General features: G+C 38.6%; 1 protein-coding gene across 1 annotated transcript in view; it reads right to left on the bottom strand.

Annotated features, from left to right (window-relative positions):
* LOC123312297 (transcription factor sox-2) overlaps positions 1 to 13,518 on the bottom strand; it is a 38,679-nt gene extending 25,161 nt beyond the window's left edge. The window contains exons 1-2 of the mRNA XM_044896658.1: positions 13,357 to 13,518; positions 8,385 to 8,626 (exon numbers count right to left, since the gene is read on the bottom strand). Coding sequence (XP_044752593.1) covers positions 8,385 to 8,613 — 229 coding nt within the window. The 5' untranslated portion in view covers positions 8,614 to 8,626; positions 13,357 to 13,518. The remainder of the gene's footprint in view (positions 1 to 8,384; positions 8,627 to 13,356) is intronic.
* Positions 13,519 to 20,510: the final 6,992 nt, after the last annotated feature.

The raw sequence follows: 20,510 nt of genomic DNA, 5'->3' as shown, positions 1-20,510 counted from the left end.
AGTTTTTACTTTCAAAACATTATCTGAGCCTAGCTGATGTTCCCTGACTGCCACATCATATTAAGATGTGTTTTCTGGTGTATACTCTGTGGAACAACATACCGTTGAGCCTAGACTATTAAACAATCCTTTCCTAAAGGGATATACTGGTTAAAACGAGGTCCCACAAAGTCCCTGTGGAGAGCATAGAGTCAGAATACAAATGGGACAATGTTTGTGAGGCTGCTCAGTGAATTCTGAAATGGCTAAGCCAGCACTCAAGGAACTTTTCATCTGCTATCCTTCAGCAGGGAATAGAATGCTCTGCAAAAGGTGCAGTACCATTTCTACTCATTTCTTACCTTAGTAGGCTGGAGCATTCTATAGTTCGTTGCTCCTGAAGCTCTAGATTGCATAGTTTTTACTTTCAAAACATTATCTGAGCCTAGCTGATGTTCTCTGACTGCCACATCATATTAACGTCCAGTTTCATAATCGAATTTAAAGTCACTTTAAGCTTAAAGCTTCCTTTACTGTCATTTTTAGTAGGGTTAAAGGAAGCTTTAAAATTAAAGCGACTTTAGGTTCGATTATGAAACCGGCCGTAAGATGTGGTTTCTGGTGTATACTCTGTGGAACAACATATAGTTGAGCCTACACCATGAAACAATCCTTTCCTAAAGGGATATACTGGTTAAAACGAGGTCCTACAATGCCCACAATGTCCCTGTGGAGAGCATAGAGTCAGAATCCAAATGGGACAATGTTTGTGAGGCTGGTCAGTGAATTCTCAAATGGCTAAGCCAGCACTCAAGGAACTTTTCATCTGCTATCCCTCAGCAGGAAATAGAATGCTCTGCAAAAGGTGCAGTAGCATTTCTACTCATTTTTTACCCTAGTAGGCTGGAGCATTCTATAGTTCGTAGCTCCTGAAGCTCTAGATTGTATAGTTTTTACTTTCAAAACGCTATCTGAGCCTAGCTGACTGCCACATCATATTTAGATGTGTTTTCTGGTGTATACTCTGTGGAACAACATATAGTTGAGCCTACACTATGAAACAATCCTTTCCTAAAGGGTTTACTGGTTGAAACGAGGTCCCACAATGCCCACAAAGTCCCTGTGGAGAGCATAGAGTCAAAATCCAAATGGGCCAATGTTTGTGAGCCTGCTCAGTGAATTCTGAAATGGCTAAGCCAGCACTCAAGGAACTTTTCATCTGCTATCCTTCAGCAGGGAATAGAATGCTCTGCAAAAGGTGCAGTAGCATTTCTACTCATTTCTTACCTTAGTAGGCTGGAGCATTCTATAGTTCGTTGCTCCTGAAGCTCTAGATTGTATAGTTTTTACTTTCAAAACATTATCTGAGCCTAGCTGATGTTCCCTGACTGCCACATCATATTAAGATGTGTTTTCTGGTGTATACTCTGTGGAACAACATATAGTTGAGCCTAGACTATGAAACAATCCTTTCCTAAAGGGATATACTGCTTGAAACAAGTTCCCACAATGCCCACAGAGTCCCTGTGGAGAACACAGAGTCAGAATCCAAATGAGGCACACGAAGGCTGTTCAGTGTAGACTATAGATCCTCCATCCTGAGTCCTTAGTCCACTAAGACGCTATTGGACCTTCTCCCAGACTCTGAGTACTGCCTTCATCTCTCAGGAACAGCCTAAACTAGGCGAAAGTTGGCTTTTTATGTTTGAACCAATCGTCTTCGCTGAGTACCAAGAGCTGTAGAATCTATGCAGGCCACTCTGAACATAAGTTCTTAGGCTCATTAATCTGAACGTCTCTATTTCAGCCTGGTCATTCTGTATATCTAAGTAGGATGCTAGACTAACCTCTTCTCGTATCAGATTTTATTATTTGCAGAATCTATTTGAATAATCTCAGTTGATCTTTCTATTCCAATGACAAGTTTATTGAAAATGAACTGTTTTTAGTCATCTTTTATCTCTCTTCTTATAAAACTATAGATGTTACCTATCTGTTCTTGTTTGAGTGATTTCATAAGACTAGCTTATCCAATACTTCAGTCCTTCGATTCTGATGTTTATGAATTGGTTCAAATCGAAATATACATATTGCCGTAATAATATCCGGTAAAATACTTTCACCTCATGAGTTTTGAAAGACTGCTACTCATTTTGTACTCAGTGTTTATTCATGTCAAAATCTTCACCCTAAACATGCTCCTCACCCACGTTGAGTTATATTCACAACCTCTGAGTTCTTCCTTCCTCCTTCCATTCTGCCCCCGGATCGGCGACAAAAGAACGAAATAGACCATCGAACAATATCCCCTCCGAAAATATGAAAACTACTAAAAGAAGAACCAACAATGGAGTCTCTTCAGGGAGCTCGATCGAATTAAATCGAAACTCTTGGCGAATGGAAAAATCCATCTCGAATAATCTTCATTATTTCCAGTCGTATAGGGCCCCAAACGAAAAGCAATTTCGCAAAAGGAACTTTTCCGATTTTCTGCGCGGCATCCATTGTCGCCGCGCGGAGCATGAGATAAAACAATCTTTTCGAAATGATGTAACTGAAGTATCTGTTCGACGAACAATGCGCCCTCACAGAGCCAACTAAAAAGACGGTGCTGGCTCTTTGTCTCCATCCGAGTGTTTGTCTCGGATGAAAGGACAGTTTGAACTGCGAATCTATAGGAAAATATAACTGATTTTAAGCTGTTCTCCCTGAATATCCTCCTTTCCCGTGACACTGCCCATTGTTGGCGACAATTGCAGAGTGGGCATTTCCAATACCGGACACAAACATCTTGCGAGAAACGAACAATGAGCCTCTGGTTTCTTTTTGTTGCCCTATCCATATGACACCTTTCACGTGTTTATTATATGCACGGGATTTCGAGCTCAAGCTCAATTTTCGGGTATTGTTGCAGTGATTCGAAAATTACCTGCTGGAAACTGAATGAGGTTAGGAACGAGTCTCTTCGGTGAATACGCACAACGACAAACTACCGAATATAATCGAGCCTCAAAGGGTTCAGTTTTGTAGAAATGGGCAGAGGAGTCAGCTGAGAAACGCCTTGTTTTTTCATAAACTCAAAATGGAAGAACGAATCATTTCAAACAAAGACAAGATCGAGGTAAGAAGTAATTTCGTGTTTATTTGTGGAAAAGATGACATATTTCATTATGAGATACCTATTTCTATTTATTGCACACATTCTTTGCTAGAAAAATGTGAATTGAAAATAATCAATGATAATCTTGTTGAAACTCCAATTGGAATCTGGATGGGCAATTTTTACTTTTTTATATCTATGAAAACACGGTGAAATTTTGGTTATTTATTATTTTCGCCGTTGGTACTTGTGTCCACCTGAATTTCGAGAGAATAACAGAATTTCTTTCTGTCAGTATTGCCACTTTCGCAGCTACGGTTTCAGATTCAGATTTATCATTTTCACTAGCATTAGTCGAAGTCACTTTTGTTTCACTGACCATTTTATATTTTTAATAAAACTTTTCCTTATTCTGCTTGTCAGAGAATATTCTGAGTCAGAATCAGAGTCGAATGGCTCAGAAGACGTTCAGTTTAATGTCACTTATGCCGACTTATGGTAAAATAAGACTACCTCTTTGTGATAATCAAGAGAAGGTATAGAAAGAAGTTCAAACCCGATGGGAAGGGTGATGACGTAGAAGGTGGCAAAGTCAAGTTCACTTGACAGGACTGAGTCCGTTAGCAGTGGCGTATCGATAGATAATAGTAATATATGTGAAGTTAGAAGGAGGATGATTTAAAATAACTTCAACTTTGGTACCAAAACGTTGATATTAGTTGAATTGCATTGTATGATAGTTTCGCCAATGCGCGATTGTGTTTTTTAGGTAATAATAACCTCACTCGACAAAATAGGCTAGAGTGTGCTTGTTCGCGACGTCATTTTGAGTTCGTCAGAAATCAAATTAATATCGGGGAAGCACCATGTATGGTCTCGCTGACTAATCAAGAAATTTCATCATGATCTTGATCTGAAATTTCCTGAAAAAATTCGATTCAATCCAACCTAAAAACATTGACAAAAAACCCCACACATGAACAAATCATCATCAGCAATTATCATGATGATGATGAATCTAACCTAACCTAACCTCACCTAACCTAACAAGATTGACAAACAACCCCACACATGAACAAATCATCATCAGCAATTATAGGGAACTCTAAGGATTTGTCAAAATCAGCTGAGCATTCGCTGTCGTGGGGCACACAAGCTTTTCCCTCCATTGATTCGCATGCTGTTTTGGTCGAGTATTGTGTTTTGTGCATGTTTTTGGATAAAATGTTCTTCCCTACGTTAGATTAGAGTGATTAGACTATAGCCTTCTAAGAAATGCCTCTTTACACTGATAATAAAAAGCTTTGTGTGCCCCACGGCAATGAAGGGTCAGCTGATTTTGACAAATCGTTAGAGTACCCTATTATGATGATGATAAATCTAACCTAACCTAACCTCACCTAACCTAACAAGATTGACAAAAAACCTCATCCATGAAGAAATCATCATCAGCAATCATTACGGTGATGATGAAAATAGGTTATGGGCGCATAAAGACCCCTGGATTTTTTTCATTTCGATTGGGAAAGTAAAAGTTGAGATGTTCGGATAATTTTGAAACTTCTGAATGTTTACCCATATACCTATTTTCGCAGAGGCATCCACAGAGATCCAGGGTCAAGCTCGACCCAACTTTCACCAATCTAGCGCAATGACTTACGGAAACCGAAATCCTATTGTGGATCCACACAGGAATAAATCACGCGCGAAACATAAACGATGATTAAGCGACGCGATCGCAACCATCATTTAAACATTCAGAAATAATAATTACTGAATCAAGGGGCCTAACGAGTTCCCCCTCCCAAAACACAAACGTACAAATAAAGACTAGGCGGATAACGATCGATCGGCGGAATATAACACTTAAAGAAAATGACACATCAATTTCGTTTCGTAGAACGCCTTTTGCCTTTTAATATAGCAATATTGATTCGATAAGATCTCCTTCTCCACCTGCCACACAAAGGACGACCGTAGCAGGAATCTAGCACGTCACGGATAATGAAGGAATTATCATTCTTTCTCTAATTGGTATGAATCCCCGCGTCTGCAGGGCTGGCGCTGAGCGGTGTTTATCCTACGTATAAAATTGGGCCACGCTCTAAAATTTTTGTTTGAGGATCGGCGCCAACGATGTTTTATTTATTCTGAAGAAGAATGCGTGTTTGTTGGGGTTGGAGATGGTTGAGGGCAATTAGTATGTGTCATCTGCTTCTGTCAACAGCTAATAATAATGTTGCCCGAGGGCAAATATGAAGAAAGTGTTACCGGATCGTTGAGGAAAGTCAGAATTTGGACATTATATTTACAAACAATGAAAGGTCTGGTTTTCTTGAATGCATTTTGTCTCGTCCTTAGTTCTGAAGGTGATTTTGGTCCATTATTTCCTTAAATCACCTAGAAATCGCCAAATATGGCTTTGTTACAAGAGTGTCATAGTTTTGAAGTTTGATGCCTTCCTTTCTTCCTTTACCTCAATACCAGTGAAGAATTACAGCAAATGGTGCGAGGGGAATAGAGATCAACTGACTCAAGACGTCTATGATCCGTTGGAAAACGTTCGGATATGAGGCCTAATCTCTATTCGGCGTGGCGTTTGAACGAGGAGACTATTGCCTATGGTAGTCAATCGCCACAGCCTGTAACTTTCAAACTGAGCCGATTCGGAAGAAATGTTAAATGAAAAAAGTATTTCTTTTGACCTCAAGAAACTACTGATGTTAAAATATTTGTACGAGTTAAAGACTCACCCTGTATATTCCTCACAAGGCATTTTCGCCTCAGGAAGCACCTAATGAGAGTGGGCCTGGCAGAAAGTGACGAGTGCAGATACTGTGTTGAAAAAGATGAAACTCCAAATCATTTGTGCCACCAAAAAAATAATTTCATTCTTGGGTTAAGATGACCAAATCACCATAAATTATTCCTTCTCGAATTCACACTCCCCCACAAGTTATTACTGTAAATTTCGTCAGTAGGAAGCGATGATAAGCCCCGAGGTGCATATCTAAACACTCGGTAGGCCGTGAAACAGCAGCTGTGCTACGTCACTTGTCGATCAGATGATCTGAATATGAATACGAATAATACATACCATCCCCGCTACATAAACAGACTGGCTGAATGTGCTACGGATACCTATACGGCTTTATATTGCTATTTGGGGTGGAAATCCATATGAAAAGTGACATTTATAAGATACATGTATGATGGATCTATTCATATGGTAAGTTGGGTATTTAAAACTGTTTAAAATTCATACGGAGATCTGCGGACGGCGTCTGTTCAATGAAAAATTCATTTGGAGATGGTCAGACAGGTATTGTTGGGGCCCATGTAGGATGAGGAGGTTTATGAAGCGATGTTTTGTATTCCTGGTTCATGACTGGAAAGACGCTACATATAATTGAATATAAAGGATGAAATATCTGATAAATAGGAGTAATTTGGTATCTATTTTTATTGATCTGCCTCATAGGACGACGCACTGCCTCATCTGCCTCTTAGGACGAGGCACTTATGCCTCCACCTTGAATATCCGTCTTGCGATTGAGACATAGACGTCATATTTGTATTTATTCAAGATCGAGATCTGTTTTCATAATTCAACGGTGTTTTTTCGTCGTTTCCGTTTTCTCCGGACCTGCCCGCGTACACGCAGGCGACAACCAAACGCCATGATGTCATTCTCGCACTCCGTTTCATCCCCATTCGAGGCACGGAGATGATAAAATCCAACTTGAAATTCGTTTGTTTCCTTAGAAACATCGGGACGTAGCTCCATTATTGCGGAAGCTTGCACCTGTTCCGTCGCCATTGGCGGCAACAATGGAGCAAGCGATTGGATCGTCCAATAGAAGCGCTGTATTACATTACACTGGCTTTTTGTTCTATGTTTTGTCATTTTGTGTCTGAAACTTTGTATGGAACTACTGTAGCCCCTTTGTGACTGTCTCCTGGAGCGAGATAAGAATTAATTACAAGGCATGATGAGGTCTCTTTGTTCACTTGCTGAATTTCATTTACGTTCTAAGATAAATTTAATGCTCTTCCCTTCGTTGCTTCTCTCCCCATTGTCGCAATCGACTTGGAAGTGATTGTTCAGACGATGAGGCCTCAATAGTTCGGATGATTGTTGCAGATCTCCAAGTGAAACGGAGGCACTGATATGTTTTCTTTGCGTCAATTCCTGAGTCGACTTCCTCATCCATTTACGTAATGAAAGAGTGGTTTCATCGAAATGAACAACTTCTTAAACATTGAACTATGAAGATCGATCAGTTATAATTCCTTGGAGTTCAAGGCTTAACGTACTTCATTCACATTCAACTGTATTTCCAAGAAAAATCATCGTAGAGCTGAAAGTAATGCATATTCTAAAAGAATAACTCTTCTACTACTAAATCTCTGAATTAAATCGATTTCAGTGCAACCGATTGGTCTTGAAATTTGTGTAGGTGACCTCATATTTTTTGTAATTTTCTAAGGTGTACTTTGGACACGTGTATCTCCCAGCAAAATCATCGTAGAGCTAAAAGTGATACATATTCTAAAAGAATAACTCTTCTAGTAAAAAATCTCTAAATTTCATCGATTTCCGTGCAACGGATTGAACTTGACAAATTTTTAGGTTACCCCATCTTTTTCAGAATTTTTCTGAGGTCAACTTTCGACATGTGTATATCCCACAAAAATCATCGTAGAACCGAAAGTGATACATATTCTGAAAAAGCAGCTCTTCTAGTAACAAATCTCAAAATTTCATAGATTACAGTGCAACCGATTGGTTTTGAAATTCGTGTAGGTGACCTCATCTTTTTCGGAATTTTTCGAAGGTCAACTTTCGACACGTGTATTCCCCAGAAAAATCATCGTAGAGCTAAAAGTGATACATATTGTAAAAGAGTAACTCTTCTAGTAATACATCTCTAAATTTCATCGATTTCCGTGCATCGGATTGGTCTTGACAAATTTTTAGGTTACCCCATCTTTTTCGGAATTTTTCTGAGGTCAATTTTCGACATGTGTATATTCCACAAAAATCATCGTAGATCTGAAAGTGATACATATTCTGAAAGAGCAGCTCTTCTAGTGATAAATCTCAAAATTTCATAGATTACAGTGCAACGGATTGGTCTTGAAATTCGTGTAGGTAACCTCATCTTTTTCGGAATTTTTCGAAGGTCAACTTTTGACCCGTGTATATCCCAGAAAAATCATCGTAGAGCTAAAAGTGATACGTATTCTGAAAGAGCAAGCTCCCCAACATAAATGACACCCTAATATGGAATTAGTAACTCACCTAATCTCTTGGAAATTTCAGAATTGTGCATCTTCGGATTCTCCTGTGCGATTTTCCTTCTTTGTAGCCGAGACCACACCATGAACGCGTTCATTGGTCGCTTTATGTGATCATCCTGTTTTTTTGCTGATTGTCCTGTCTGCATGCTTTGGGGACTTCCGAAGGTGGCTCCTCCAAGGGAGGCCATCCGCGACAGTCCCTCAGCAGCGCTGAAACCTCCTTCACACATAGGCCCAACCGACCTGCCGAAAGATAATTATTGTCGTTTAATTATGAATTAAGATTGAGACCCATGATATTCATAATTAGGTTGAATTAAATCTGTCAATCAAAACTGTAAGAAAAAATTCAAGTCTGTATCAAAAATTCCTTTTCTGTATGTTGATTTGCAATAGTTTAACTTTTCCAAATGACGAGAAATTCCACATCTTTCTCATTCTCGTCAGTGGGTTCTCCCCTCCCTCAGTCCCATAACCAGAACCGATTCAGATTTTTCAGGTTCACCCAGTTATTTCACAGGAACAAGTAGCGCCATGCAAATCCAGGTGAATAACATCTCTAACCGTCGGTTAGAAGCTTCAAGGTTATATGAATTCCACACGCCGCGCTATCTCTATTAGTATTTTAAAATATGAGACACCCAATATATTAGCCATTTTATATCGTTCCTGTGTTGTTGCACGCTGTATGGACATCTTGTATTTTACGGTACCGCAAATCAAGTTTTATGACCGGAGCGCTGCCATCGCATGCGGAGTAATTATGTTTTTGGCAGGTATTTGGACCAACTGTCTCACGTGGGTACTACTACTTACTTAAGTGCATCTCCTCCCATTAAACGAAGGAAGCATTACTTCCAATTAAGCGAATATACAAACGAACTACCGGAAACTTCAAGCGACGCGCGGTGTCTCTCATGGGTGTATTCTTGGTCCGTTTTTTTTCGAATAATCACACCTGAAGCAATTTCATCGGCGTTAAAATGCTCAGCGCTGCATTGGGAGAATCAAACACAGTTTTGATCGGATTTGAAATTTTGAATTAAGAATCCTCCAATATTCGTTTACAGAAAATTTGGGTTATTTCAAGGATTTTGTAGGTTTTTGTGATTAAAAAGGGTACATGTTCAAAGCTAGTTTAGGTTCGTGATCATGGGGTGAGAAAAAGGGTTCCGAAGAAGTTGTAAATAAGGTATTACCGACGACTTTGACTGGAAATGCACTTTGAGGAATCCTTTTCTGTATGGGAACAACTTAAGCACTATTCAGACAAAGTACAAAATTCGAATTTACATCTTTTCCTTTGGTGCATACATAAAGGGCACCTGTTGCGACAAATCTCAAAAATCAATTGATTTACAACTACCAGTTATGGCACTTTTAAGAAGGGGTGTACTTTTGCTTTAGTCTTTCATGAATGCACCTGTTCATTCCTGTACTTATCGCATTTTACGCTGCTGGAGGTAAGTTCCGAAAATTCCGAAAGGTTACCATTTTGGAATGAAAAGGGTGAGTAAAGTATCCCAATATTTTCCAAAAGAACGCAAATATAACAGATGTTCCAGATTACATAACAAAAGCCATCTATCTATAAGATTTGGCACTTTTGAAGAAAATAATAAAAATGTCTCTACAAGTTTCATTTTTCTCATTTCTCTGAACCTTGGGCAAGTATGAGATTCATGCCTTCCACTCAAACCAATCACAAATTTCTGCCACACAAATCTACATAATTTTGATTTTATAATTGAGAAGGATTCTGTGGAATCCTATATAGGCTCGATATGCACGAGATACATCTAAAACGGTGATACATTTTTGATAAAGCTGTTCTTGTTTACTTGTGTGAATTGACGATGAAAAAATGTTCATTTCCCACTCCTATGATTCAAAACATTCATTCATGCTCATGATCCAACACCTTCGTTGTGCAAGCTTGTTCCTTCGTGATTTTGGAGGCATCCTCCTCTCCTCTACGAGTTAAAACTTCCCTACAAGTTTTTGTAGGGTTTGTAGGGTTGTCATTTCATTTTACTAGACGATTTTTTGAAGAAATAATCGGTATTATACATTTTTTTCCATCGAAGATACCTCCCTTTCGACTGGAGCATTCGAAATGTCTTTTTGACAAAACACATCACCTCAATGTGAACAGCTTAATCTTCACCTTCAAGCGATACGTGCCTTGGCAAATCCCTCGGTACGTAAATCACCCCCAAATCGGCCGTGGATGCTGCCGCCGAACATTTAACTCGGTCGTAATTCAATAACGGTATCTCCACGTCAACAAGCATCGTTTAAACGGGCCTGAGAGGTCTTAATAAATCCACAGTGGGTGATTTCTCACTTCACCCCTAGGGCGCGCCACAAGTGTCCTGCAGGGGTTGTTTAACCCCGAGGTCCGACGCTCACGGAAGAGGCGGTCAGCTTTGTAATTTCGAAACGGCTGGATCTACGGGCCTTCGGAGGTCAATTAGAGACCATTCCGGTCTGGTACAAATGAATTGACTTCCGAGAGGGAGACGATGAAGGAAATATGTAGGTATACAAGCTTAGTTGAAGGCGAAGGTACCTAATCTTTTCGTTTAACATTTCTGGAAGGAAGATTATTGGGATTCAGGAAAGAAATTCGTGTTTTATACGGTATGAGTGAAAACTGCATTAGTTTTACTACTTGTCATTTGATAATAGGGTATATTTCAGCATGATATAATGTGGTAATTTCCAAATGGTCAGGCATAAGATATATTTCATGGATGAATGGAGAGTTTTGGTATTTCATATGTTCCCTATCAGAGCTGAAGCCATCAGAATTCAGTGGTGTGTGTAGAAGGCTCTATATAATTGGTAACTTCGTATTTCAATTTTCATACTCTAAAATTTTTCATGATATTATAATAATAATCTCAAAATACGTCGATTGACACCTCAAATTCAAAAATCTTTGTCGCAAGGCATCATCGCAAGTTATCATCAAAAACTACAGTCTCCATATCTTGCAATGTATTGAAAATGTTACGATAGGTTTTTTTCATTATTGCCGTATTCTTTGGAATTTTTTATTGTTGGAATCTTAAAACTAGATTCAAAAATTGTAGAAGTTATCACCAACACAAAATATCAAAATCAATCGCAGGTTGCAAAATGGCGAATGCATCTGTTTTAAATAGTGAATCTACGGAAAATTAAAAAAAAAAAGCACAAAGATCGCTGCAAATATAATTTTTAAGCACATTACCGTACACAATCACTTCTATCGAAACTTCTATGGTTTTGCAAGAAGGTTACGTACATTTTTGTGCGCATTGTGTTGCGTCTATGTACGGCTTTAGAGTGGGCAGAAAAATGTTCCATCCGGATTACGATATTTTTCCCACAGATGACCAAGGGGAAGAATTTGAGGCCCTGCCATAAATATACTTGAAAGGCATGAAATGAGATTAAACCCAGAGGAGAAAGTAACAGGCCAAGAGTCACGTTTCAAGAATTCACACATACATATTTCCCAAACCCTGGAAACCGTTTGTCCATCCGAAGGATTGCTTCAGTTTGGGTGGCTCAAGTTGGAATAATATGAATTTATTTCGCTTCGTTTTTGCAAGTTTGATGTCGATTTCAATTATCCTTATAAATGGCTGAAAACCGCTCGAAACATTCAATTATTGACTCGATTATGACTATGATTAGGTATATACCCAAATGAAAGTTAGTTTGCGTTTTTTTCAGGTACACATTTCATGCAAATATTGGAAATAGAGAATACAGAAATGCAACCAGAAACATTAGTAGTTTATCATCTATCGTCTGTAACAATTAACAATTTATTGTGAACGCCAAAGCATCCACTGAAATCCAATGAATTTCTAAAACGCTTCAAATATATAATAGGAATAATATAAGAAAGATAAAATATGACCAACAGAAAAACATTTTCCTATTGCCTCGATTGCCTACGACCTACGATCCTACTCCAAATCGAAGGGATCATATAGGTGATATCGTCACGTGACACTGAGATCTCGGGTAGATTTTATTTCTTGCCTAAATTCGTATCTCTTCAACCTGTCATATCTCGGGGAATATCCATTAGAAAACTATGCTGTAAAGAGCATTTTTTATAAGGATTTAATGCCGCAGATAAAGCTCACATTCATTTTTATATTAATTCATTTTAATGTGGTCAAAAAAATTCCTTCAAATGGAATATTACTTTGGATTCAATTGAGAATGTTGAAATTGGTTATCATGAGCTAGATATATACTTGATCAGTTTTCTCTATCTGTTATAGTTTACCCAGCGTCGGCCATGAAAGCTCGAAATAAACGGCTGCTTCATTCACTACTTGTTCATGAAAGAAAACTATATATTTGTGTCGGTATCTCTCATAATATAGGGATGAATTTTACACAAAAACATTCTCGAATAAATTCTCTACCCTATACTGCAATTTCAATCAAAATCGGACATGTAGTTCTGGAGTTACTCAAATACAAACATACAAAAAACACACGGTCTTCGACATTTATAGTACATATGATAATAGTAAGGATATAAAGAGCCTAAATAACCTTTTGAATCAACTTTTCCCTTAATGAAATATCTTCAGATGGCTCTGTACAGGTATGATCTGGGGCACTGAACAAGAATAATACCTATACATATGGACCTACATAGCCAAGCTTATTGATAATTTTGAAAACATCCACAATAACAGCTGAAGATATCTGTTTACTGGGTCAGTTCTGCCGTGCAAAATAAAATTTGAATTCTTTCACATATTAGGTACTAAATTTAAAAGTAGAAAACTAAAGTCAAATATTTATAATAATATAAAAACACTCAAGTAATGACATGGTTGTGTTGACATGAGATATATTGTTAATCACATGATGATTTTGATTACAAATTTTTCAATCCATATCAAGGTCACAGTTGTCAAAATTTTCGAAAATTTCAAAAATCACAGTCCTACCTAATGAAATGGCCGTTGGAGGCCTGCCTCTGCAGTTCGAGATCAATCTTGAGGCCGTCAATCAACCGAAAAGTCCGAATGGTATCACACGACGACACAATTGTTTAGCACAATTATAAAACAATCACAACAAACATATACGTCTATAGCACGATCGGCCACAGAACCCTTTGCATGGAGTCCGGGCTTCTTCACAGATAACTACCGCTGAGCATGCGTCGCAACTGCCAACCTCTCTCGACCAATCAATAGGCGAGGCGGGGCATGGTTTATTATCTATACACGTCACGGTATGAGACTGAATGAGACCCGCCTTTAGTTTGTTATGTTAATTTTTGTCTCTCCCTGTATTGTACAGGTGTTTCAGAATTGTACTTCTACAATGTGGTACACGTTTCACTGACAAGGAATGGGGACGAGTTCTCCGTCTTCTGTGGTCGTGAATGGATAGGTGGGTATCTGTTTCAGCCCAGGGTACTCGATACCAGTTTCAAGATGCTCTATGATCACTTGAGATTCGAGTTTTTGTGATGTTTTGATTAACTCGAGTCCTTTTCTGGACCCTGAGAAAAGCCGGGGGATACAGCTGCCCTTCTTATTTGGGAACAATGGATACAGTAACTGACCCAGAGATTGACGTGTGACTCATGATTTCACATGCTTCAATCATACGAATGAAAATATGATAAACACTTACCTACATGAAATAAGCAGTTTTAACGAGTTTTTTCGAATTCATGACAAAAGCGATCACCCAACCAAGTGAACTCGAGCTCTTAATGCCGGTCCACACTACTCGTGCTCGTGCTCGTCCGTCTTGGTCTTGCCTAGTAGGCTGGTGTCTGACTAACTATCTCAGTTGCTCGTCAAGCTTTAGCTCACGATGATCCGCTTAATTTGCAGCTTTTTGCCGTCCACATAAAACGAGCAGCTTGACGAGCATAGTGATCCTTTCCTTTGATGTACCGACAACAAGCCACCCGAGTTACACGAGCACGAGTAGTGTGAACCGGCCTTTAGATACTCGACGCTGTTCAGCTCCCATGACACAAAATACAACCTATTTTCAAACTCAGCCCTTACTTCAACTTGAATTCCTCGGCATGCTGTGCGTATTCTTACTTTCAATTCTTGTACTTCTAAGAGTTGTATTTCATACACAACCGAATTTGAATGTCCTCTAAAGGAAAAAAATTAAGGGTGTCAAGTCTGGGTAGCGTGATTGCCAAATTGCCATTCAATTGGCTCGATCCTACCAATCCATTTCTCTTGGGAATCATCAGTGCGCCTTTGCCCCACTCTCACTGGATGAATGTTCCGAGCTGGAGCTCCAGCTAGTTGGAAATGAATGAAGTCTTCTCGTAAAAACATAAGGATGGAATTATAATTTTGAATTAAGTAGGGCAATGTCTCACAAATAATTTAGAAGAGAAATGGATTGCTAGGAGCGAGCCAATTGAATGGCCACCACGTTCCCCTGATTTGGCACCCTTAGATTTTCTCCTCAGGGTTGTGTATAATACACACCATGCACCGAGATGAAGAAGAATAATTGAAAGTAATAATACGCATAGCATGCCGAAAATTTCAAGTTTCACGCAAAAAAAATCATAATTTTCAAGTTTCATGTCAACTCTTGCTATGGTCAGTATTCTACTCTTTATTTTTATTTTTCGGAAGTACCTAACCTAACCTAATAATAAAAAGTTTATGCATAAGAATTATGGCATTTCTGAAGAGGCCATAGAATTACCTTTTAAACAAAGTATCATCAAACTCCTTCCCATTCAATATTTTAAGTCATAACGATCACAGGATTGATACAAGTTGATTGGAACCAACCGTATAAAATGACTTTTTTAGCTTTTTTCTTCTGATTTTGCATGGAAGCAGAGATATTAAGGGTGTTACCTTTTCAGATTGACACACTGTATGCCTACTTTGATTTTGAAGAATATAATTCTCAACTAGTCTTAAACTACTACACAATTCACCAGTCTGTATCCTGTATCATCCTGTATAAACTAACCACGAAATAATAAACCTATTCAAAGCTCACCTAGATAATCAATACAAAGCCGAACTGCAAACACAAAATTGAACACACTGTAAGCGTGCCTGGCCCATACAAACTGATGTGGTGAAACGCATTATTATAATCATATTATTATCATAAAGAATTCCATATGTGGCAATTACTTAATCCCTTTTCGTAACTCTCATGGTAATATTAATGTTGATACTCACAGGGTTTGAGACCTGCGGGCTTTTGGATTTGGAGGGGTCATGATCCATGTGCATCCATTATTCAAATTTTCGCTGTGCTATTTGTATTGTAGATTTGTGGTATGTGGAAAATTTTAATTTGCATAAGGGTGGCCAAAGGTATAGCTTTATTTCCAGAGAAATTTCTGGCTTATATAGTAAATAATTTTTTATTTATCATCCTTTGGAATTTTACTTCGTCTTACATCTTTAAAATGTGCAAAATTTCTGTTTACTTGTTAACATCTTTCGTCCTGTTTTCCTGTTCATTCATGGGCAAACAGATGTAGGCAAATCTACCTTATTGAACATCTGTATAAGTTTTTGGCAATTCCAGCGGCATTCTCCAATATATTTTATTGTACTATACATTTCACCCTCAGATTTTTTCCTTTGGGAATATACATTCAAAAATGTTGACCTGACAAGCGAATCAGTATTTGAAACGAAGTTCTCTCTTTCTTTCAGCACCCACCCTTATTTCCGAGTGGCTGTTACATAATGGCAATGTGACAAATTCGTGAATAATTGACGAATATACCCAACAATCGGAAAAAAATCTGATCGCTATCTGCAACATCTACACCGCTTTGTTCCACTTTATTGTCCCCCCATCTCCCGTCGCATGAACCTCTTCACTGAAGAGGATAAATTGATTACATGGCATATTTGCAGTGCCGAAAAGAATACATTAACAGCGAGCCATCCCTTGGCAAATATGTATTAGATGATTAAATTTGTGAAACATATTGCGGCCACGCGCTGTATTAATGCAGCATCATTTAGCTCGATATTTCACAGGGTAATAAAAAGCTTGATCGTTTCTCTTATGAGAATGGGTCTACCCCCTCTGGAGCGTAGGCAAGCGTAAGGGGTTGGTTGGAGATATTGCGGCAAAAAAGAAGATTGAGCTGCTCGACGTTTTGGGCGATCTCTTGAATCTTGATTCTTCGATGCTAGTTTGGCTAATGGACAAATCAATCGAAAAGATCTAGTTGGGGAGCCGGAGAGGAAAATTTGGGATTTACTCGAGCGTGTCAGATTAATATAAGGAGAGATACCTTGAGCCCTGTAGAGTATCTCTACCAAAAATTAGACCTGTATATAGGGGGAATAGTCTAGGACAGCCTGTCAGAATAGTAATCTGATCATTGTACATACTCGAGCGTGTCAGATTAAGATATATGTGGTTAATTACATGTTGAAAAGTATATATTCTCTTAATCTGACAATTTGAGCGTGTCGAAAATGTGTGGGAGGGCGCCCAAGTTGCAAAAAAAAAAACGTCACGTGTACATTCTCGAACGCGGTGGCTTTTTTTCTTATTTTGAAGCTAATGATTCGAGAATAACGGAAAAAATATAATCTGACAGTTTAAGCAAGCCGAAACAATAAAAAATGGGCATAAAGGTCACAAAAATCAGTTTTTTTGAATTATCTCCTTCCCTGGGCTTCAAATCTTTTTCGCATTCATTATAAAAGTTGTAGAGCATAACATTTTCTACAAATTTTGTTCCAAGCAAATTTTTCTACGTTCGAACGTTTTCGAGATATATGGCGATTAATGCGAGGTGTTTAGCGATACATGCTGAAGCGAAAATTCACTCGTTGGAGAATAGTACATTCTTAAGGTTCAGTCACAGACAACACTAAAATTTTCGTGACTAATTTCGAAATTGTCATCGTAGAAATACCTTGTCATTTTGACAATTGTAGATTAGACTGGGATTCTACATTGACCTTGCCCTTTCGCATGTGTGGCTAAGCTTCTTGCACTTATCGCCCTCTAACTCGAGAACTGTTGAGAGTATGTAAAATTGCTTCAGACAAAAGTTGTGTAGAATTTTATTATCTACAACTTTCATAATGAATACAAAAACGATTAGAGGTAGAGGCAGGGAAATATTCGGAAAAAAGAATTTCTATCATCTTCAAAGTGTCAGATTAAGATAACCCCCTCTGATTAGTGTCAGATTAATCGGTCAACACGTACAAATTGTCAGTCCCTTGAAAAGTAGCTTCCTTTGGGCCCAATTAACATATCCTCCAAAAATCTGACACGCTGGACAAATTTTTTTTTCACCATTTTCAATTCTTCCGTACAGCCAGTCCCACCGCGCAAACTGTCAGATAAGCATGAATTCATCATTAGAGACACGTAGAGCATATACAGTATCTTAATCTGACACGTTCGAGTATGTACACCTCGCGATTTTTTTACATCTTTGAGATCCTGCAAACGCTTTCCCCACCGCTGAAAGTGCATACATCGTAGAACCTTTTTTCTTTCTACCATCTAATCTCCAAAATCCACTAGGTCTTCACGACACTCTAGTAAATCCCGATTTAGCATCGTCGGCTCCCCAACTAATCGTGTTAGCTGACTTTTGAAGGTTCTTACAGAATTCTGGAGTCATGTGTGGGATACCGACTATAAAAAACGCGCGTTTGGGAAGATGGCAACGTAAATGTAGCAATCTTCCTCGGAATTTTCAATTTATTCATTATTTTGCAAGAGCAGGAGATGAATAGGTAGCTGATGTTGTAATGAAGCACCTTTCCCAGTTGAAAATTCAAAACATACGGAAGTTTCGAGGAAATAATCCCCGAACAAAACTCCGGAACCAACGATGCCAATTACCAATTCAAAGCGAGTTAAACACAGCAAGACTTTTCAAGCCCCAACATCACTGTTCCTTCTGAAGCTTCCAAAAAGACCGACGCCATGATAAGTAAGCGGCTGTAAATAACTGGTTTTCTCTATCTGTTTTACACCTTCTCGGTGAAGAAGCCTCTTGAAAATAGCTTCCACTCGAGGATCTAGGAATGGGCCAGAGAGAGAGAGAGAGAGGGACGCATATAGGGATTTTGGCGACAGACAGTCTAGCCTAACCGTCGGTATTTTCTCAAATTATGTTCAGAGCAAAGCTCCAGGTGCTATTGATTGGACACCTGCACCAGAACAATTGACTCACGTTGCTAGGATACCGACGATTGCACGCTAAATCTGAAGATTTGTCAAATCTGCATGCGTCGCGGGTTCTATTCTTATGGAGAAGCCCCCCTCGTCGTGGCACAGTGGCGGGTAGGGAGACGATCGAAAAGGGGTGATGATAGAAATTATTGGCCAGCAATTATTTTCGTCCTCCTGATGTAAATTGGACATGGTGGAAATCAATCAGAAGAGTAGGCATAGTTTTAGCTTATTTTAATCATCACAAATTACCAATATCCCTTAACTGATTCGAGTGCCATCCTTAGGAGGCAGTATCTAAGCATAATCTTCTCAAAAACGAAGAATTAAATGAAAGACGCACATTATCCAGTATTCATCATACCTTGTATTTCAGGATGTGAATTCAGAGGTCGAAATATGGAAAAAATTTGAAGGAGCCTACAAAATTTGGCAGAATACTGACTAATGATTTTGAGGCTGTCAAATCGATAGGAGTGTATTGAATTCTTGAGATAAAGTCAGTGGCTCTGTCGAAACGCATCTCATCATCAACATTTTTTCCAGAATGATACGAGGATATATTGAGAAATTCTTAGCCTACTGTAGAACAAAACCAAATTTCAATGTCAAAATATTTTATTACTCGACATATTCTCCCCTTAATTGGATACATTTATTACAGCGAACCTGCAACGTCCCTAGATCTTTCAAAAAAAAAGTTTCTTCTTGCTCTGCAAACCAGACCTCCACAGCTCTTATTACCTCCTCGTTGGAAGAAAATTTACGACCCTTTGAACTTTTTTTCAGTTGAGGAAAGAGATGATAGTCGGATGGAGCCAAATCTGGTGAATAAGTGGGGTGTTCTAATAATTCAAACCCTAAATCACGAATTTTTTGCATGGCAACATGAGATTTGTGTGCAGGGGCGTTGTCCTGCAAAAACAAATCACCTTTGAATAGCTTTCCGCGTCATTTCTCTTTAATTTTTCCCCGTAGTGTGGTCAGTAATGTCGAATAGTAATCTCCGGTTATTGTTCTTCCCTTATCCAAAAAATCAATCATCATAACTCCATGGCAATCCCAAAAAACTGAAGCAAGAACTTTTCTAGCAGATTTTTCAACACGAAACTTCTTAGGTCTTGGACAACCAGAGTGTCGCCATTCCATCGATTGTTGCTTTGTTTCTGGATCGTAGAAATGTACCCAAGTCTCATCCATAGTAACAATTCGATTTAAGAAGTCTACATCGTTTTCAAATCGAGCACAGATCGAACTCGATGCTTCTACCCTTGCACGCTTTTGGTCAACATTCAAACATTTGGGGATCCATTTTGCAGCAATTTTTCTCATGTACAAATTGACATGAACTATATGATGTTCGTATGAAATATTCAGTGCTTCAGATATCCGTTTTAGCCCAATTCGACGGTCTGATAAAATCATGTCATGAACTGCATCGATATTTTCGGGGACTGACACAGAAACTGGCCTTCCCGATCGGCCATCATCTTCAATGGAAAATTTACCTCTTTTAAAGCTTGCAGTCAAATTTTTCAGGCTCGCATACGAAGGACGTTGATCACTAAGGGTATTAAGCATATCTTCGTAAATCGGCTCACCTCTTAACCCTTTTAAATACAGGTACTGGATGATGGCTCAATACTCCAATTTTTCGATATTCACAATTTCGTTGGACATCTTCTTTCTTTCAATTTATTGCGTAACTCTGGTTTACTTTTTTGACCTCAAACTTCACACTGACACTTCTAATGAGTTATTGTTCGTTGCTATGGTAACGCAATATTTTTTTTTAAGCATGGAACTGGTCTTGGCTAACTAGATATCAATACATCTTCGTATATCAAGATTTGTTAACAATTAGTACTTTTCGATATCACCGAACAAGTTGGTTTAACAAAAAATACTCTACTAG

The sequence above is a fragment of the Coccinella septempunctata genome, chromosome 4, assembly GCF_907165205.1.
Source record: "Coccinella septempunctata chromosome 4, icCocSept1.1, whole genome shotgun sequence".
NCBI classification, from domain to species: domain Eukaryota; kingdom Metazoa; phylum Arthropoda; class Insecta; order Coleoptera; family Coccinellidae; genus Coccinella; species Coccinella septempunctata.
This window is presented reverse-complemented; position numbering and strand designations above follow the sequence as displayed.